The 17,699-nt window shown below is 47.6% G+C and overlaps 1 protein-coding gene across 1 annotated transcript; it reads left to right on the forward strand.

Moving 5' to 3' along the window:
- Nucleotides 1–13,521: 13,521 nt before the first annotated feature.
- OAZ1 (ornithine decarboxylase antizyme 1) lies at nucleotides 13,522–17,261 on the forward strand. Its single transcript, XM_066342989.1, is given in 6 exon segments — nucleotides 13,522–13,753; nucleotides 15,247–15,304; nucleotides 15,306–15,392; nucleotides 15,829–16,001; nucleotides 16,414–16,499; nucleotides 16,698–17,261. Coding segments are annotated over 6 exon segments (684 nt in total). The 5' UTR covers nucleotides 13,522–13,607; the 3' UTR covers nucleotides 16,832–17,261.
- The last annotated feature ends 438 nt before the right edge of the window (nucleotides 17,262–17,699 follow it).

Genomic DNA, 17,699 nt, shown 5'->3' on the forward strand with positions numbered 1-17,699 from the left:
AAAATTTTATAACTGGCATTTATACATGCAGAGACCAATGCAGTATTTAGTGTATGAAATATTTTACACTGAGTGTAAAAACTCAGTGACAGTGTGTTCATATTAAGAATATACAAGCTTTGTCCTGGCCGGATAGCTTGGTTGGAGCATTATCCTGAAACATAGAGGTTACTGGTTTGATCTCTGGTCAGGGCACAGACAGGAGCAGATTGATGTTCCTGTCTCTTTCATTCTCTCACTCTCTCCCTTACTCTCTAGCTGAAATCAATAAATTAAAGTATTTTTATTTGCTTTAGAGAGGGGAGAGAAAGAGAGTGAGAGAGAGAAGAGGGGAGGAGCATGAAGCATCAACTTCCACATGTGCCTTGACCAGGCAAGCTCAGGGTTTCGAACGGGCGACCTGAGCGATCGAAGTCTACGCTTTATCCACTGCACCACCACAGGTCAGGCAATAAAAAATAAAAAAAAAATCAAGTTTCAGCTGTCCAGATCACTAATTGGAACTTATATCCTACATGTGTATATATGCAAATTGTCAGCATGACAAAAGTGACAGTTTATTTTTGTATTCTTAAAAACAAAGTTATTATATATAAAGTTGTGTGTGTGTGTGTGTGTGTGTGTAGATCAATTTTTAAATTCATATAGGTAGGTACCTTTACAGTTACAAAATATGAAATGTCAGTTCAGCCAGATGGTATCACAGAGCAGTAAAAGAATTCAGTGAAGAAAACACTGAAGGAACAGATCATTCTCTGCTTTGCCTTGAAAATGTCATTGATTTTATTTATTTATTTATTTATATTTTTTTTGACAGAGAGAGTCAGAAAAAGGGACAGATTGGGCCTGACCAAGCGGTGGTGCAGTGGATTAGAGCGTCGGACTGGGATGTAGGGGACCCAGGTTCGAGACCCCGAGCTTGCCAGCTTGAGCGCAGGCTCATCTGGTTTGAGCAAAAGCTCACCAGCTTGGACCCAAGGTCGCTGGCTTAAGCAAGGCGTTACTCGGTCTGCTGTAACCCCCTGGTCAAGGCACATATGAGAAAGCAATCAATGAACAACTAAGGTGTTGCAATGAAAAACTGATGATTAATGCTTTTCATCTCTCTCCGTTCCTGTCTGTCTGTCCCTATCTGTCCCTCTCTCTGTCTCTGTAAGAAAATAAATAAATAAAAATAAATTAGTTAATTAAAAAAGAAAAAGGGACAGATTAGGACAGACAGGAAAGGAGAAGCATCAATACTTCTTTGCGGCATCTAAGTTGTTTGTTGATTACTTGTTCATTGATTGCTTTCTCATATGTGCCTTGACTGGAAGGCTATAGCAGAACAAGTGACCCCTTGCTTAAGCCAGTGACCTTGGGCTCAAGCCAGAAACCTTGGGCTTCAAGCTAGCAATCTTTGGGCTCAAGCAAGTGACCATGGTGTCATGTCTATGATCCCACGCTCAAGCCGGCAACCCTGCACTCAAGCTGGATGAGCCAGTGCTCAAGCCGGAGACCTCAAGGTTTTGAACCTGGGTCCTCTGTGTCACGGTCTGATGATCTAGCCATTGTACCACCACCTGGTCAGGCAAAAATGTCATCAATTTGTAGTTTTAGTACCAACTCTGCAACAGTGTCATAGATACATTTTATATTAAGGATAGACTAAAATTAACACATCAAAACTTCCAAAATTTGGGGAGGGGTGAGATTAAATACAAGCACATTTGGCTTATAATAAATGACTAATTTTTATTAACTGCTTTTGCCCATATAAAATGCTGGTATTTATAGGAAACTTGCCACCTTTATAATTATGACAAGAAGTACCAGATGTAATGCTAGAAAAAGATAATGTGTAGGCAATAGTGGGTATCTCTGACAAAGTATTTTTTTAAAAGTGGTAACAGACTTTTTTTTTTTACAGAGACAGAAAGAGAGTCAGAGAGAGGGATAGACAGATAGGAACAGAAAGAGATAAGAAGCATCAATCATCAGTTTTTCGTTGCGACACCTTACTTGTTCATTGATTGCTTTCTCATATGTGCCTTGACCGTGAGGCTACAGCAGACCAAGTAACCCCTTGCTTGAGCCAGCGACCTTGGGTCCAAGCCAGTGAGTTTTGCTCAAACCAGATGAGCCCCGCACTCAAGCTGGCGACCTCGGGGTCTCGAACCTAGGTCTTCCGCATCCCAGTCTGATGCTCTATCCACTGCGCCACCACCTGGTCAGGCAACAGACTTATTTTTAACATTAACGACATTTAATGTATTTGTGTAATTAGAGGTGTTAGGTTTTAAATTTTGTCCAGTCAAGATTCTAGGTGATCAACATATGGACATCTCTCATTTTTTACTATTGATTTTTTTCTTTTTTTTTAGAGAGAGAGAGAGGGAAACCAATTTGTTGTTCAAACTTTTTTTTTTTTGTATTTTCCGAAGTTGAAAACGGGTAGGCAGTCAGACAGACTCCCGCGTGCGCCCGGCCGGGATCCACTGGCATGCCCACCAGGGGGCGATGCTCTGCCCATCTGGGGCGTTGCTCTGTTGCAACCAGGGCCATTCTAGCGCCTGAGGCAGAGGCCATGGAGCCGTCCTCAGCGCCCGGGCCAAGTTTGCTCCCATGGAGCTTTGGCTGCAGGAGGGGAAGAGAGAGACAGAGGAAGGAGAGGGTGAGGGGTGGAGAAGCAGATGGGCGCTTCTCCTGTGTGCCCTGGCCGGGAATGGAACCCGGGACTCCTGCACGCCAGGCCAACGCTCTACCACTGAGCCAACCGACCAGGGCTCAAATATTTTTTAATATATATATTTTATTTTTTATTTTTATTGATTTTAAAGAGAGAGGATGGGAGAGAGATGGAGAGAGAGATAGGAACATCAATCCATTCATGTATGTGCCCTGACCAGGGATCAAACCAGCAATCTCTGTGCTTTGGGATAATGCTCTAACCAACTGAGCCATCAGGCAGGGCTTGTTCCAACTTATTTATGCCATCACCGATTGATTGTTGTATGTGCCCTGACAGGGGATCAAACCCACAACCTTGGCATGTTGAGACCATGCTCTAACCAACTGAGGTAGCTGACCAGGGCCTGGACCACTCTTCAGTTCTTCCATTGATTGAGAGAGAGAGGAAGAGGGAGGAGAGGGGAAGGGAGAGAAAAAGAGAGAAAAACATTAACTCATTGTTTCACTTAGTTGTTCCATTTAGTTGTGTACTCATTGATTGCCTCTCAAATGTCCCCTAACTGGGGTTCCAAGTAGCAACCTCAGTGCGCCATAACAACACTATATCTACTGAGCCATCTGATCAGGGCCTGGGCCACTCTTTTATTATTATTTTTAAGTGAGAGGAGGGGAGGCAGAGATAGACTCTAGCATATGCCCAACAGGGATCCACCCGGCAAGCCCCCTGCTAGGCGATGTTCTGCCCTTCTAAACAGCTGCTCCATTGCTCAGCAACCTAGCCATTCCAGCGCCTGAGGCGAGGCCATGGAGCCATCATCAGCGCTCTGGGCCAACCTCAAAACATTTGAGCCATGGCTGCAGGAGAGGAAGAGAGACAGATGAGGGGGTGGAGAAGCAAATGTTTACTTCTCCTGTGTGCCCTGACTGGGAATCGAATCCATGACTTCCACACACCAGGCTGATGCTCTACCACTGAGTCAACCAGCCAGGGTCAGGGTCATTCTTTTTTCAAAGATTTTATTTATTAATTTTACAGAGAGAGGAGATTGGGGGTAGGGGGAAAGAGAAGTATCAGCTCACAATTGCTTCACTTTAGTTGTTCATTGATTGCTTGTTGTTGTGTGCCTTGACCACACAAACCCAGGGTTTTGAAGCAGCGGCCTCTGCATTCCAGGTCAATGGTTTATCTACTGCACCAGCACAGGCCAGGCTGGGCTACTCTTTTCTCTTTTCTTTTGAATTTTATAAGAAGTTTATTTAGCCTGACCAGGCAGTGGCACAGTGGATGGAGCATCAGACTGGGATACGGAAGGACCCAGGTTTGAGACCCCGAAGTCTCCAGCTTGAGCACGGGCTCATCTGGCTTGAGCAAAAAGCTCGCTAGCTTGTGTTCAGGGTCGCTGGCTCGAGCAAGAGGTTACTCAGTCTGCTGTAGCCCCCCAGTCAAGGCACATATGAGAAAGCAATCAATGAACAACTAAGGTGTCGCAACGAGAAACTGATGATTGATGCTTCTCATCTCTCTCCGTTCCTGTCTGTCTGTCCCTGTCTATCCCTCTCTCTGACTCTCTCTCTGTTCCTTTAAAAATAAATAAATTAATTAAAAAAATTTAAAAAAAAGAAGTTTATTTATGCATCTGTGAATAGATGGGTTGAGACCCTAGTGGCATCAGCCAGTCTTGAATGAGACTAATTTGTCTTTTAAATTGAATGTCTTTATCTGTTAATTAAATAATCTATGAATTTTAAAATAAAACATGCTGCTTATGAGAGAATTAGGCTTCTGATAAACTAAGTGAATAAATGGGTGGAAAAATAAAATCAATGTTTCTCTTTTCTTTCCTCTCCTTCTAAAAATAAAAAGATTTAAAGAAAATAATATCTTTGCATCACAAAACAGGAATATATAAAAATGTTGACTGTTAACAGGTATGTTTGCAGTTTTGACTTGCTTCTTGATAAAGTTGTTAAGACATTTTAAAAAAGGTATGCTTAAGCCTGACCAGGTGGTAGTGCAGTGGATAGAGCACCGGACTGGGACGCGGAGGACCCAGGTTTGAGACCCCAAGGTCGCCAGCTTGAGTGTGGTCTCATCGGGTTTGAGCAAGGCTCACCAGCTTGAGCCCAAGGTCGCTGGCTCGAGCAAGGGGTCACTCGGTCTATTGTAGCCCCCGATCAAGGCACATATGAGAAATCAATCAATGAACAACTAAGGAACTGCAACAAAGAATTGATGTTTCTTATCTCTCTCCCTTCCTATTTGTTTGTCTGTCCTTATCTGTTCCTCTCTCTGACTCTCTCTGTCTCTGCCACAAAAAAAAGGTACGCTTAATACAAATGAATGAAATAAAGTAAATCACACACACACGGTAAAGAAATATATCCAAATCTACTTAGTTTCCTCAGTGAGCATCCATGGCCTTTATATTTAGCAATAGAAACGCTAGAGAAAAGAAGATAAAACTTGATGAAAAGAAAAACATGGGCAATGTGGGGCAGGAAATACATGGCAGAGAAGTTATGTTCAGGCTCAGCCTACAATCTCAAACCTCTTTTCTCTATAATGAACCTTCTGGGAAAACTTTTGAAATATAGCAATGTAAAATCTTGAAAAGTGTATGGAAGAGCATAAATAATATAAATTCGATCTAAAAAAGAAAAAACAGGGCATGACCTGTTGGTTCAGTGGTAGAGCATTAGCCCAGCATGTGGATGTCCCATATTCAATTTCTGGTCAGAAGAAGCAACCATCTGCTTCTCCCCCCACCTCTTCCCCTTCCACAGCCATGGCTTGATTGGAGTGAGTTGGCCCTGTGCGGGCACTGAGGATGGCTCTGTAACCTCTGCTTCAGGTGCTAAGAATAGCTCGATTGCTGAGCAATGGAGTAACACCCCAGATGGGCAGAGCATCACCTGGTAGGGTGCTTGTGGGGTGGATCCAGGTTGGGATGCTAGCGGGAGTCTATCTCTGCTTCCTCTCCTCTCACTTAATAATAATAAAAAATACCAGCAGCTAGTTTGAGATATATCCTGCTAATTCTGGCACATGCCCTCTAGTCGTTGGCATGTGAGTGTTTTTACAGAGCTGTCTCAACACTATGGACGCCTTATCACCTGCCCCAGATGTGTATATGGATTTGTGGCCAAATTGTGGCAGTTTGAAGCCTTCCCTGGCCCTGCTTCTCTCCTCAGTCTGTTTGATGCATATTAAAACTAGTCTGTTTTGCCCTAGCCGGTTGACTCAATGGTAGAGCATCAACCCGGTGTGTGGATGTTCTGGGTTCAGTTTTCAGTCAGGGCACACAGGAGAAGAAACCATCTACTTCTTTTCCCCTCCCCCCACCCCTCCTCCTCTTTCCTCTCTCTCTTCCCCTCCCACAGCCATGGCTTGATTATATTGAGGGAGGGCGAAGGTCCCGGCACTGTGGATGGTGAGCATGGCCCCAGACGGGCACAGCATTGGCACCAGACGGGGTTTACCGGGTGGATCTTGGTTGGGGTGCATGCAGGAGTCTGTCTCCCCTCCTCTCACTTAAAATAAAATAAAATAAAATAAATAAAACTAGTTGGTTCTGTTTACTTTCCCTTTTTCTTGCTGCTTGCTCAAGAGTTTTCATTCCTGAGAAAAATGTTAGGAGAAGAGGCCAGGCTTGAAAATAACACTAAACATGGTGAAAGAAGATCCAATCAATCCTTTTTAATTTTTACTTTTTAACATTTTACTATGAAAATTTTCAAAAGCACAGAAAGATTGAGGGAGTTTTACAGCGAAGGTTCACATACCTTCTACTCAGATGCTACAGGTAATATTCTGCTGTGCTTGCTATGTTCCATCTCCATCTGTCCATGGCTTCATCAACCCATCTCACTTTTCATTTCAAAGTCAGGTGTAGGCATAGAACCACCTTAGAATATATACCATGTGCTAGAGATCAGTCAGAACATGTTTGTGGCTTTCATATTTATGTGAAATTTACATATATATTTTGAAAATTTTTATTCATTAATTTTTAGAGAGTGAGGAAGGGAGAGAGAGAGACAGAAACACTGATCTGTTCCTATATGTGCCCTGACTGGGTTTGAACCCACAGCCTTTGTGTATCAGGACGACGCTCTAACTAACAGAGCCAGCTGGCCAGTACAAAATGTAAAGTCTTAAGTGCACTGTCAGATGGGTTTTATCAAATGCACACATCAAATGTTACCCATCCAGTGACATATTTCCATCATGCTATATGTGAGTCTTCTGTGGCTGTTGTAAGAAATCACTATGGGCCCTGGTATGGGCTCAGTGGTAGAGCATTGGCCCAGGGTGTGAATGTCTCGGGTTCGATTCTCCATCAGGGTACACAGGAGAAGCACCCATCTGCTTCTCTACCCCTCCCCCTCTCGCTTTTCTCTCTCTCTCTCTCTCTCTCTCTCTCTCTCTCTCTTCTCCTCTCACAGCCATGGCTCAATTGGAGCGAGTTGGCCCTGGGCACTGAGGATTGCCCCATGGCTTCTACCTTAGGTGCTAGGAAGAGCTCTGTTGCCCTAATGGGCAGAGCATCACCCCTAGTGGGCTTGCCAGGTGGATCCCCATCCAGGTGCACGCAGGAGTCTGTCTCTCTGCCTCCCTTCCTCTTGCTGAATGAAAAAAAAAAAAAGAGAAATCACTATGAACTTAGTGACTTAAAACAGTATCTGTATTATCTCACAATCCTGAGGTCAGGAGTCCTATACAAGTCCTCACAGGGCTAAACCCAGGTTTGAGCAGGGCTGGTCCTTCTGAAGGCTCCAGGGAGAATCATTTCTACCCTTTTCCAGCTTCTCCAGGCACGACTTCCCTGGCTTGTGGGCACTTCCTCCATCTTCAGAGCCAGCAATGCAGCCTCTTTCATTTCTATTTCTCATTTTATTTTATTTTATTTTATTTATTCATTTTAGAGAGGAGAGAGAGAGGGAGAGAGAGAGACAGAGAGAGAGGGAGAGAGACAGGGGGGAGGAGCTGGAAGCATCAACTCCCATATGTGCCTTGACCAGGCAAGCCCAGGGTTTCGAACCGGCGACCTCAGCGTTTCCAGGTCGACGCTTTATCCACTGCGCCACCACAGGTCAGGCCCTCTTTCATTTCTGACTCAGGCCCTCCTGCCTCCCTCTTATGAGGACCCTGGATGACACTGGGCCCTTTGGGTAATCCAGGATAATTCCATCTTCATTTTAGTGTCCTTGACTTAATTCCACCTGCAATGTCCCTCTGACACATGAGGTGACACATCCACAGGTCCCATGAATTAGGGGTAGACATTTTGGGGTGCTATTATTCAGTTAACTACATTCTGAAAAATCTCTTTTTTAAAGATTTTATTTTATTTTTCTTTCCCTTCCTCTTTCTTTCTTTCTTTCTCTCTCTCTCTCTCTCTCTCTCTCTCTCTCTCTCTCTCTCTCTTGCAAGGTAGGGAAAGACAGGGACGGGCAGACAGGAAGAGAGAGATGAGAAGTATCCACTCGTAGTTGCAGCACTTTAGTTGTTCATTGATTGCTTCTCATATGTGCCTTGATGGGGGGTACTCCAGCTGAGCCAGTGACCCCTTGTTCAAGTCAGTAACCTTGGGCTTCAAGCCAGCGACCATGAGGTCATGTTGATGCTCCCACACTCAAGCCGGATGAGCCTATTCTGAAGCCAGCGACTTCAGGGTTTCAAACCTGGGTCTTCAGCGTCTCAGGTCGATGCCCTATCTACTGCACCACTGCCTGATTCAGGGAAAGATTTTTATTTATCGATGTTAGAGAGAGGAGAGAGAGAGAAAGAAAGAAAGAAAGAAGGGGGAACGGAAAGCATCAATTCATAGTTGTTTCTTGGATGTGCTTTGACCAGGCAAGCCTGGGGTTTCCAACTGGGGACCTCAGCATTTCAGGTCCATGCTTTATCCATTGTGCCACCACAGGTCAGTTCTTCAAATAATTTTTAAAAACCATAGTGATATCCCCAGTCTCCTCCACCCACCACCACATCCAGATGCCTAAACTTGACACATTGGTTTCAATTCAGTAAGACCCCAGGTATAGACCCTCCATCCTTGACTGCTCTTTTCACAACATCTGCTGTTTCTTCCCAAGAACTTAACTCTCATCACTTCCAGGAAGCCATCCCTGACTCCCTCTTTCCCCAACTGTAGCCCTGGGGCCCCCTTACTTCTTTCAGACTCCCCTCTCCTAGCAGGACACCTCCCACTGGTCTGATTTCTCTCAGTCCCAGCAAGCCCAGCCAGGGCCAGGCACCTGTACTAACCCTGAGTTTTTATCCACTCTGGTCTCCTGCACATGGTTTCCCCTCTCACAGGATCAGCATTGCAGGCACCCTCAGATGAGACAGAGAAAAGAAAAAGTGACACTTGTGGGGGGACTTTGGGCAATGTCTGAAGACATCTGTGGTTGTCATAAGTGGGGTTACTGCTGCCAGACCAGAAATGCTGTTAACCCCCCCACACACAGTGCCCAAGACGGCTTCACGGAGAGTTACCGTGCCTGATGTGGAAGTGGTTTCTGCCTCAACAACCAAGTACTGTCCTGCATGTTTCATAGCCTAGATCCAGCGTCTTTCAGTGCTAAATGAAATCTGGAATGAGACTCTGCTCTGGCTTCGGTGTTCACCATTGTAGGGGTGGCAGGTACCTCAGTTCACTCCCCTCACCATCACCATAGGGAGCAAAGCAGACAATGTACCCTACCCTGCATCCTGGTCACTCCCACCTCCTTGAGAGCAGGCAGAGGGAGCTGTCCTGGAACCAGAGCCCAACAACCCCCTAAAGGCTTGATGTGACACTGTTCCCCACTTCCCTGCCTAGTCTAGGAATACAGTAATCAGAAATCCAAGCCACGCCTGACCTGTGGTGGCACAGTGGATAAAATGTCAACCTGAAACTCTGAGGTCACCGGTTCAAAACCCTGCACTTGTGTGGTCAGGGCACATATGGGAGTTGATGCTTTCTGCTCCTCCCCCCTTTCTCTCTCTCTCTCACTCTCCTCTCTAAAATAAATAAATAAAGCCTGACCAGGCGGTGGCGCAGTGGATAGAGCGTCAGACTGGGATGCCGAGGATCCAGGTTTGAGACCTGGAGGTTGCCAGCTTGAGCGCGGGCTCATCTGGTTTGAGCAAAAAGCTCACCAGCTTGGACCCAGGGTCACTGGCACCAGCAAGGGGTTACTTGGTCTGCGGAAGGCCCGCGGTCAAGGCACATATGAGAAAGCAATCAATAAACAACTAAGGTGTCGCAATGCGCAATGAGAAACTGATGATTGATTGCTTCTCATGTCTTCGTCCCTTTCTATCCCTCTCTCTGACTCTCTGTCTCTGTAAAACAAACAAACAAACAAACAAACAAACAAATAAATAAATAAAAGAAATCCAAGCCACTGCAGTGACTTTCCCCAACCTGCCCTACCCTGACCACACACACACCCTTTCTCCTCCACCCTTGCTTTTTTGCAACCTGCTCCCATTTGTTACTTTACCAGCAGGCTGCATTTCCCTCCCTTCCCACCTATAATGGTTGCAAATTAAAGGTACTTTGGCCAGAAACAACACGTGGCCTGCCAATGAAGAAAGGACACTCCCCACCCGAAGTCTCTAGTTTCCAGTCCTGAGGCTTTCTTTTTTTTTTTTGCAAGAGAAAGCAAGAGAGGAGGGGGGAGGGAGAGAGATGAGTAGTATCGTTGTGGCACTTTGTTCATTGATTGTTTCTCCTGTGTGCCCTGACTGGGAATCAAACCTGGGACAAACATACGCCAGGCTGATGCTCTGCTCTCTATCCGCTGAGCCACCAGCCAGGGCCAACCTTGAGGTTTCTAACTGGGTCCTCAGTGTCCCAGGTCAATGCTCTATCCACTTTACCACCACCGGTCAGGCATGAGGCTTCTGATGGTTTCTAGCGACCTGAAGAGGCCTGGTTGGGTATTGCCTGCATTTCACTCCCCAGATTCTTGCCTGGCAGGTGAGGAGATCTTGGAGACATCTCACGGACTGGTCCTGAGGGCGCTGCAAGGACTGTCTCAAGCCCACTGTGCTGGGGGTCAGTGTGATCTCGGTCATATTCTGACCTCAGTCATGGGGGTAAACACAGTGTGACCCAGTGACCAGTGACTGGCCATTGACAGGTCCAGATTCTGGACTCTTGATTGGAGAGCTACCAAGAGGAAAAAAAAAACCAAAATAGATTTCAAAACTCAGAGGTCCTTCTAGTCTCCAGAAAATGAGGCCAAATAATAACAATGATACTAATCCTACAAATAATGAAGATAGTTAGGAAGCAACCCAGGATGGTGGGAGTAAGCCTTCTCAAAAAAGTGTACACCTCTGTAGAAAAATTGAAAACAATTATAAAGTTAACTGAAAATCCATTTGCTTTTTGTTTTCCCCATGAGCTGCAATCCTAAGCAATGTCATCAATTAAATATTCTTTCCCTGGAAAAATTCTTTGTTTGGCCCAAACTTTGTAATTATTACTATTTTCTTAGTTTTAATAATGTATATTACTGTAAATTGAACATATTTATTACTTATAAATATTGTATAAGTTGCCTGACCAAGCGGTGGCACAGTGGATAGAGAGAACCTTGGACTGAGACGCAGAGGACCTAGGCTTAAAACTTCGAGGTTGACGGCTTGAAACTCCGAAGTCGCCAGCTTGAGCATGGGCTCATCCAGCTTGAGCACAGGCTCACCAGCTTGACCGCAGGATGACTGACTTGAGCGTGGGATCATAGACATGACCCCATGGTCGCTGGCTTGACCCCAAGGTGGCTGGCTTGAGCAAGGAGTCACTCGTTCTGCTGTAGCCCCACCCCACCCCACCTCACCCCACCTCACCCCCTCCAAGGCATATATGAGAAAGCAACCAAGGAACTAAGATGCCGCAACGAATTTTTAAAAAATATTTTATTTGGCCTGACCTGTGGTGGCGCAGTGGGATAAAGCGTCGACCTGGAACACTGAGGTCGCCGGTTCGAAACCTTGGGCTTGGCTGGTCAAGGCACATATGGAAGTTGATGCTTCCTGCTCCTCCCCCCTCTCTCTCTCTCACACTCCTCTCTCTCACAAAAAATCAATAAATAAAATATTAAAAAAAAATTTTATTTATTGATTTTTAGGGGGGGGGAGAGAGAGAGAGAGAGGGGGGGGGAGGAGCAGGAAGCATCAACTTCCATATGTGCCTTGACCAGCCAAGCCCAAGGTTTCGAACCGGCGACCTCAGTGTTCCAGGTCGACGCTTTATCCCACTGCGCCACCATAGGTCAGGCGAGCCACAACGAATTGATGCTTCTCATCTCTCTCCCTTCCTGTCTGTCCCTCTCTCCGTCTCTCTCTGTCTCTGTCAAAATAAATAAATAAATAAATAAATATGTATAAGTAATACTGCATTCCATATAGAAAGGAATTTGGAAATAGGGACTAGACACATGCTTTGCAAAATAAATTTCTATCATTTTATTTTTTTTAATTTTAATTAATTTATTTATTTTTCATTTTTCCGAAGCTGGAAATGAGGAGGCAGTCAGACAGACTCCCGCATGCGCCCGACCGGGATCCACCCGGCACGCCCACCAGGGGGCGATGCTCTGTCCCTCAAGGGCATCACTCTGTTGCATCCAGAGCCATCCTAGCACCTGAGGCCGAGGCCACAGAGCCATTCCCAGCGCCTGGGCCATCCCTGCTCCAATGGAGCCTCGGCTGCGGGAAAGGAAGAGAGAGACAGAGAGGAAGGAGAGGGGGAGGGGTGGAGAAGCAGATGGGCGCCTTTCCTGTGTGCCCTGGCCGGGAATCGAACCTGGGACTCCTGCACACCAGGCCGACGCTCTACCACTGAGCCAACCGGCCAGGGCTAAAAATTTCTATCATTTTAAAAATCATTCAAGGTTCCTCTGGGGAAAGTTTGTGCTTCTAACCCAAATGGACACAGTAGATTGGGAATAAAAAAGAGATTAAAATGGCTGGCAGGGATTGTAAAAACAAAGAAACAAATAGGAGTTGCTTAAATTTCATGTTACTTTTTGAGTTTCAGTTTGTGCTACAACATAAAACCATGAAACACAGTGGGACCTACAAGGAATGGTATTTTTGCATGGTAAATGCAAAATTTAGTTCTAAAGTGAAATATGTTTCTGAATTTAATTGCCAGGATTAATACCTTTGCTTGGGGAAAATTTTAGTTCACACAAAATATCTGAGTTTATTTGCAGAGTAATATTTTTGTTGTCCAAATTTTAGACAAAATTTTTTACTAAATTTGAACTTAACATTGAAAATCCTCTTTTCAATTATAAATTGTTTTAAAGCATAGAAATACTGAATCCAGAAAGCCATCATTATGACCGATCATTAGGAGGTTATTACTAAAAATAATTTTGTCCTATTGGGGGCTGGCGGCGCTTGGCACCCCTTTCCCACTATAACCAGGGCCTTATCGCACCGAGATGTCGGGGGAGGGGATCCTAGCAACGTCTATGGTGATCACCGCAGACATTGGGCCACGGCGTGATCCCCCCGAAAACGGATCAAGTGCGAATGCATCAAACCACCTCGGGGTGTCCCACCGAAGCGGTGCTCGCGCGCGCGCACGCGCGCGCCGCGTTCTCGGCGCTAAGGTGGCCACGCCCCCTTGAGCGCCTACGGAAGGACGCCAGCGAAAGGTTAGGACCCTAAGCTTTTAGCCCAATCCTCGGTGTGATCTCGCCTCGCCGTTCGCCAATCAGACGCCGAGATAGGCGTGCGTGCCTTGTTTCCCGGAGGTCCTGCCCCCCCCCTCCCGCGCAGTCGTGTTCTCGCCGGTTTAGGGGGCGTGGCATGGCCGCGCCGCCTATAAAAGTGGAACGCAGCGAAGACGCCATTTTGCGAACGGCGAGCAGCGGCAGGGAGAGGTGCAGTGGAGGTTTTGCTGGTTTCGGACCCCAGCGGCCGGATGGTGAAATCCTCCCTGCAGCGGATCCTTAACAGCCACTGCTTCGCCAGAGAGAAGGAGGGGAATAAACCCAGCGCCACCATCTCTACCAGCTGCACCATGCCGCTCCTCAGCCTGCACAGTCACAGCGGTCACAGCAGCGAGAGGTGTGTGCCCCGCCCCTGCCCGAAGCTTCCAGAAGCGCTGCCGCGTCGGTCCGCGGGGGAGGCCGGGGGTGCCACGGTAGTCCTAGGAGCGAGAGATCTGCCCCTTTGTCGTGGCCATAATCACGCGGGGGTGGGTTCTCGGAGCGGTGGGGGCGGGGCGGACAGCAAGACCAGTCTGGGTGTCTCGGGCCTGGGGGGCGTGGGGACACCCGAATAGATGTGAAAGCCTGTGGGGATCCGAGATTGGGTTTGAGGGAGGGCCGCCGGATCAAAGGGCGGATTTGGTAGGCGGATTGGCCTGGTTTAGTCAGGCCCTCGAGTCCCATGAATCGGCACTTCGCGGGCGCGGTTGATTATCGTAGACCGCTGGAATTGTGAGCGCTCCGAGGTTGGAAAGCTAAACCAAGCGGGTCCTCTACTCGCCGCCCCGTTGTGGCCCCATTGTGACCTCCATTTTTGGCCCCAAAGCGCGTCAGTCCGGGTATGCCAGGCCCCTGAGGACAGACGGAGCGTGGTTGCGCCACGTAGACGGTGCAGGGGTCTTTTTTGGGGGTGGCTTCCAGACCGCCCCCTGCGCGCGTACGACCCCGACCCTTCTTTGCCGCCTTTTCGTGTTAAAGATATTTTCGTTGATAGTGATTCGGGGGGCTGGGGTCCAATATGAAATATGCTAATTGTAGTTGGCAAGATGTTAGTCTGCACCACTATTTGCGGGGTTTCCATCGGCCTCGGCCCGGAGGATGAGATTCTTAGCCACAATACACATGGGCCTTGTTTTGAGGGCGGTGGGGGCAGATGGGAGCCGAGCAAAATGGAGGCGACTTTGGGACTTGTTTACACTGCGCAGCAAATGGCTGCTGGCGCTCCCGACTGCGCGATTGTGAAAATCTCCCCCGGGGCGTAGGGCAGCTCTGCTGAGATGACGCAACTCGGAGTCCTGCGGGCTGGCGGGCGCGGGAGGGGCACCTCCATGGGCCTCTCCGCAGCACGCCCTGGCCGGTGGTGGGCCTCCAACAGAAGGTTGCTGGCTTCTGGAAAACGCACTATAGTTTCCGATCTTTGCTACAGACTACAAAGTGGAAAGGGGGAAGCTGAAATGGTCTGAGTTAGAAGGGGGAAGTAAAACTTGACGCGTAGGTAGGATCGGTTTGGTGTATTGTTTGTCTTAAGGTAATTCAAGGGCAAAAGACTAAGTGGAATTATGGGCTGGTAACCAAGCATCACTCAAAAAGGCTCCATCTAAGTAACCTATTGTTTTTCTGATTGCTGGGGGTGGGTTGGGGTGAGGGCAGTGGAGCTTTTGAACTGCCCAGAAGGACTCCTGTTGATTTTGATCCTTTGACCATTGTAAACAGGATTTGGGAAGGGGGAGGGCAGGGTCCCAGGTGAACTCACTGGGACTCTTGAATTCTGTGGCCTTTATTTGGTCTGGCTGAAGCTCAGGGCCCTTGTCAGTAAAGGTCAGTGCTGCTAATCAACCCGTTTTTCTCTAGTTCCAGGGTCTCCTTCAACTGCTGTAGTAACCTGGGTCCAGGGCCTCAGTGGTGCTCCTGATGTCCCTCACCCACCCCTGAAGATCCCAGGTGGGCGAGGGAATAGTCAGAGGGATCACAATCTTTCAGCTAATTTATTTTACTCTGTAAGTATCTGGGTACCTCCACTCCCCCGACCTTGAGCTTGAGGAAGTGGGATGGGCTGTCTCAACCTGCTGGTCAGCCCTGTAGCCCCTGCATCTCAGCAGTGGAGATTTCTGTACATTTGCTGTGCACCAGGAATTCTTTCTACATGATTTTACTGAGTTCTCATAATCTTTAGCCTGTGTCCTTACTAAGCCTCAAGTAGCCCTTGGCAAACTCCTTGTTCGTGCCCCACCATGGGGCACTTGCCCTGTCCCTGGGCTGAGCCACCTCTCAAAGGTTTGGGAGGCCCAGCATGCAGATGCTATCACTTCAGGGGGCTGGGTGGCTGGTTGATTTGGTGCTTTTCTGGGTTTTCCATATTGTGGCATTGAGGAATATGATCCCCAGCCTGTGAGGCTTTGGTGTCTAAGGTGCAGATATGGTGTTCTTGCACAGGATAATAGGCTGAATGTAACAGAGGAACTAACGTCTAATAACAAGACGAGAATTCTCAACGTCCAGACCAGGCTCACAGATGCCAAACATGTTAACTGGAGAGCGGTGCTGAGCAGCAGCTGCCTCTACATTGAGATCCCAGGCGGCGCTCTGCCAGAGGGGAGCAAAGACAGGTGAGGGCTGGCATGTTGTGTCCTTACTCCTGGGGGAGGAGGGAAGCCACAATCAAGAGTCAGGCCAGCCATTATCATTTTGAGGTGAGGGTTTTCTTTCTGAGTAGTGCTCTAGCAGTTCTCAGGAGATTCCTTCCCCAGGAGACACTGGGGCATGTTTGGGGACATCTGTGGTTGTCAAAATTGGGGGTGCTCCTGGCATTGAGTGGATGAGGCCAGTGATGTTGCTCAACCTCCCACAGTGACAAGGACAACCCCTCACAGTGAATGACCCAGGCTCAGTGCCTTCAGGTCTAGATCTGGAAGAGTAGCACTCCCTACAAATCAGGCCCCTGGGAGAAGTGGGTTGGGAGGTGGGGAATGGGAATGGGCCCTTATGAGGAGCAGGCAGATCCTGACTGTTGCACTTCAGCTTTGCAGTTCTCCTCGAGTTTGCTGAGGAGCAGCTACATGCTGACCATGTCTTCATTTGCTTCCACAAGAACCGGGATGACAGAGGTAGGTGACCACTCATTGCTAGATGTTCTTGCAGGTATTAAAGGAGAGGTGGCCCAGGACCCTGTTGTCACATATTGGTGTTCAGTCTGTTGTGCCCCTCCCCATTGCTGCAGCCCCCTGGAGGCTCCTATTAAGGGCTGTCTGCAGGTGAGCACAAAGGCCGGGGTGCTGGTGGCTCACATGCAGTTTTCCCCGCAGCCGCTTTGCTCCGTACCTTCAGCTTTATGGGCTTTGAGATTGTGAGACCGGGGCATCCCCTTGTCCCCAAGAGACCCGACGCTTGCTTCATGGCCTACACGTTTGAGAGAGAATCTTCTGATGAGGACGAATAGCAGCTGCGCCGCCTACGCTCCTCACCTTTGCCACCACTGACAGATCATAGACAGTACCCCTTTTTGTGTCTCGCTTTGTGGGGGTGGTGTGACCAGTTTCTGCACTGGGGTGCAAATGCCAGGCCTGCTCCCCTCTTCTGGGTTTGTCCGCATGTTGTAATTGTGCAAATAAATGCTCACTCCAAATTAGCAGTATATTTCTTGAAGTTTAATATTGTGTTTGTGATACTGAAGTATTTGCTTTAATTCTAAATAAAAATTTATATTTTACTTTTTATCACTGGTTTAAGGTGATACAAATTATCCTTGTGTACTGCAGGAGTTTCTTATTTGAAGTTTTAGAAACAGTTTTAGGTCTTAACTTGGAGAGATAGGTATTAATCTACCCTTCTATTGCTTTCAAAAATCTGAATAAAAGTGTTTAAATCTAGATGTGTCTGGGCTTAGTGGTGTTAACTTGGCCTGGAGGCTGGCAACTGTACCTTGGGGCCAGGAAGAGGGTCCACAGTTATCTGAGGTGGGCTGGCCTGGTTTGCAAGTGTGTCATATAACCTGAGCATAGGGAGGGGACCCGTGTTGACAGGAAACATGCTTGGGGTGGGAAACCAAGGGTCTAGTCTTCTGTTTGGCTATAACCATGGTATGTGGGAGATGCTGGGTGATTCAGCCCCTAGGCTGTGAGGTTTCAGGATCCTGGGGTCCCACCTTGCCACTGCTAAGGCCGCTCTGGTTTGCAACCTGCCCCACCCCACCCACACTTTGGATCTTCCAGCCCCCTGCCCTATGCCTTTACCTGGGTTGACCAAGGCTGGAAGCTGGAGGGCTTCCTGTTCACCCTGAATGGCCTCAGTTTTACTTGAAGCTCTTT

The sequence above is a fragment of the Saccopteryx leptura genome, chromosome 1, assembly GCF_036850995.1.
Source record: "Saccopteryx leptura isolate mSacLep1 chromosome 1, mSacLep1_pri_phased_curated, whole genome shotgun sequence".
Lineage (NCBI taxonomy): Eukaryota > Metazoa > Chordata > Mammalia > Chiroptera > Emballonuridae > Saccopteryx > Saccopteryx leptura.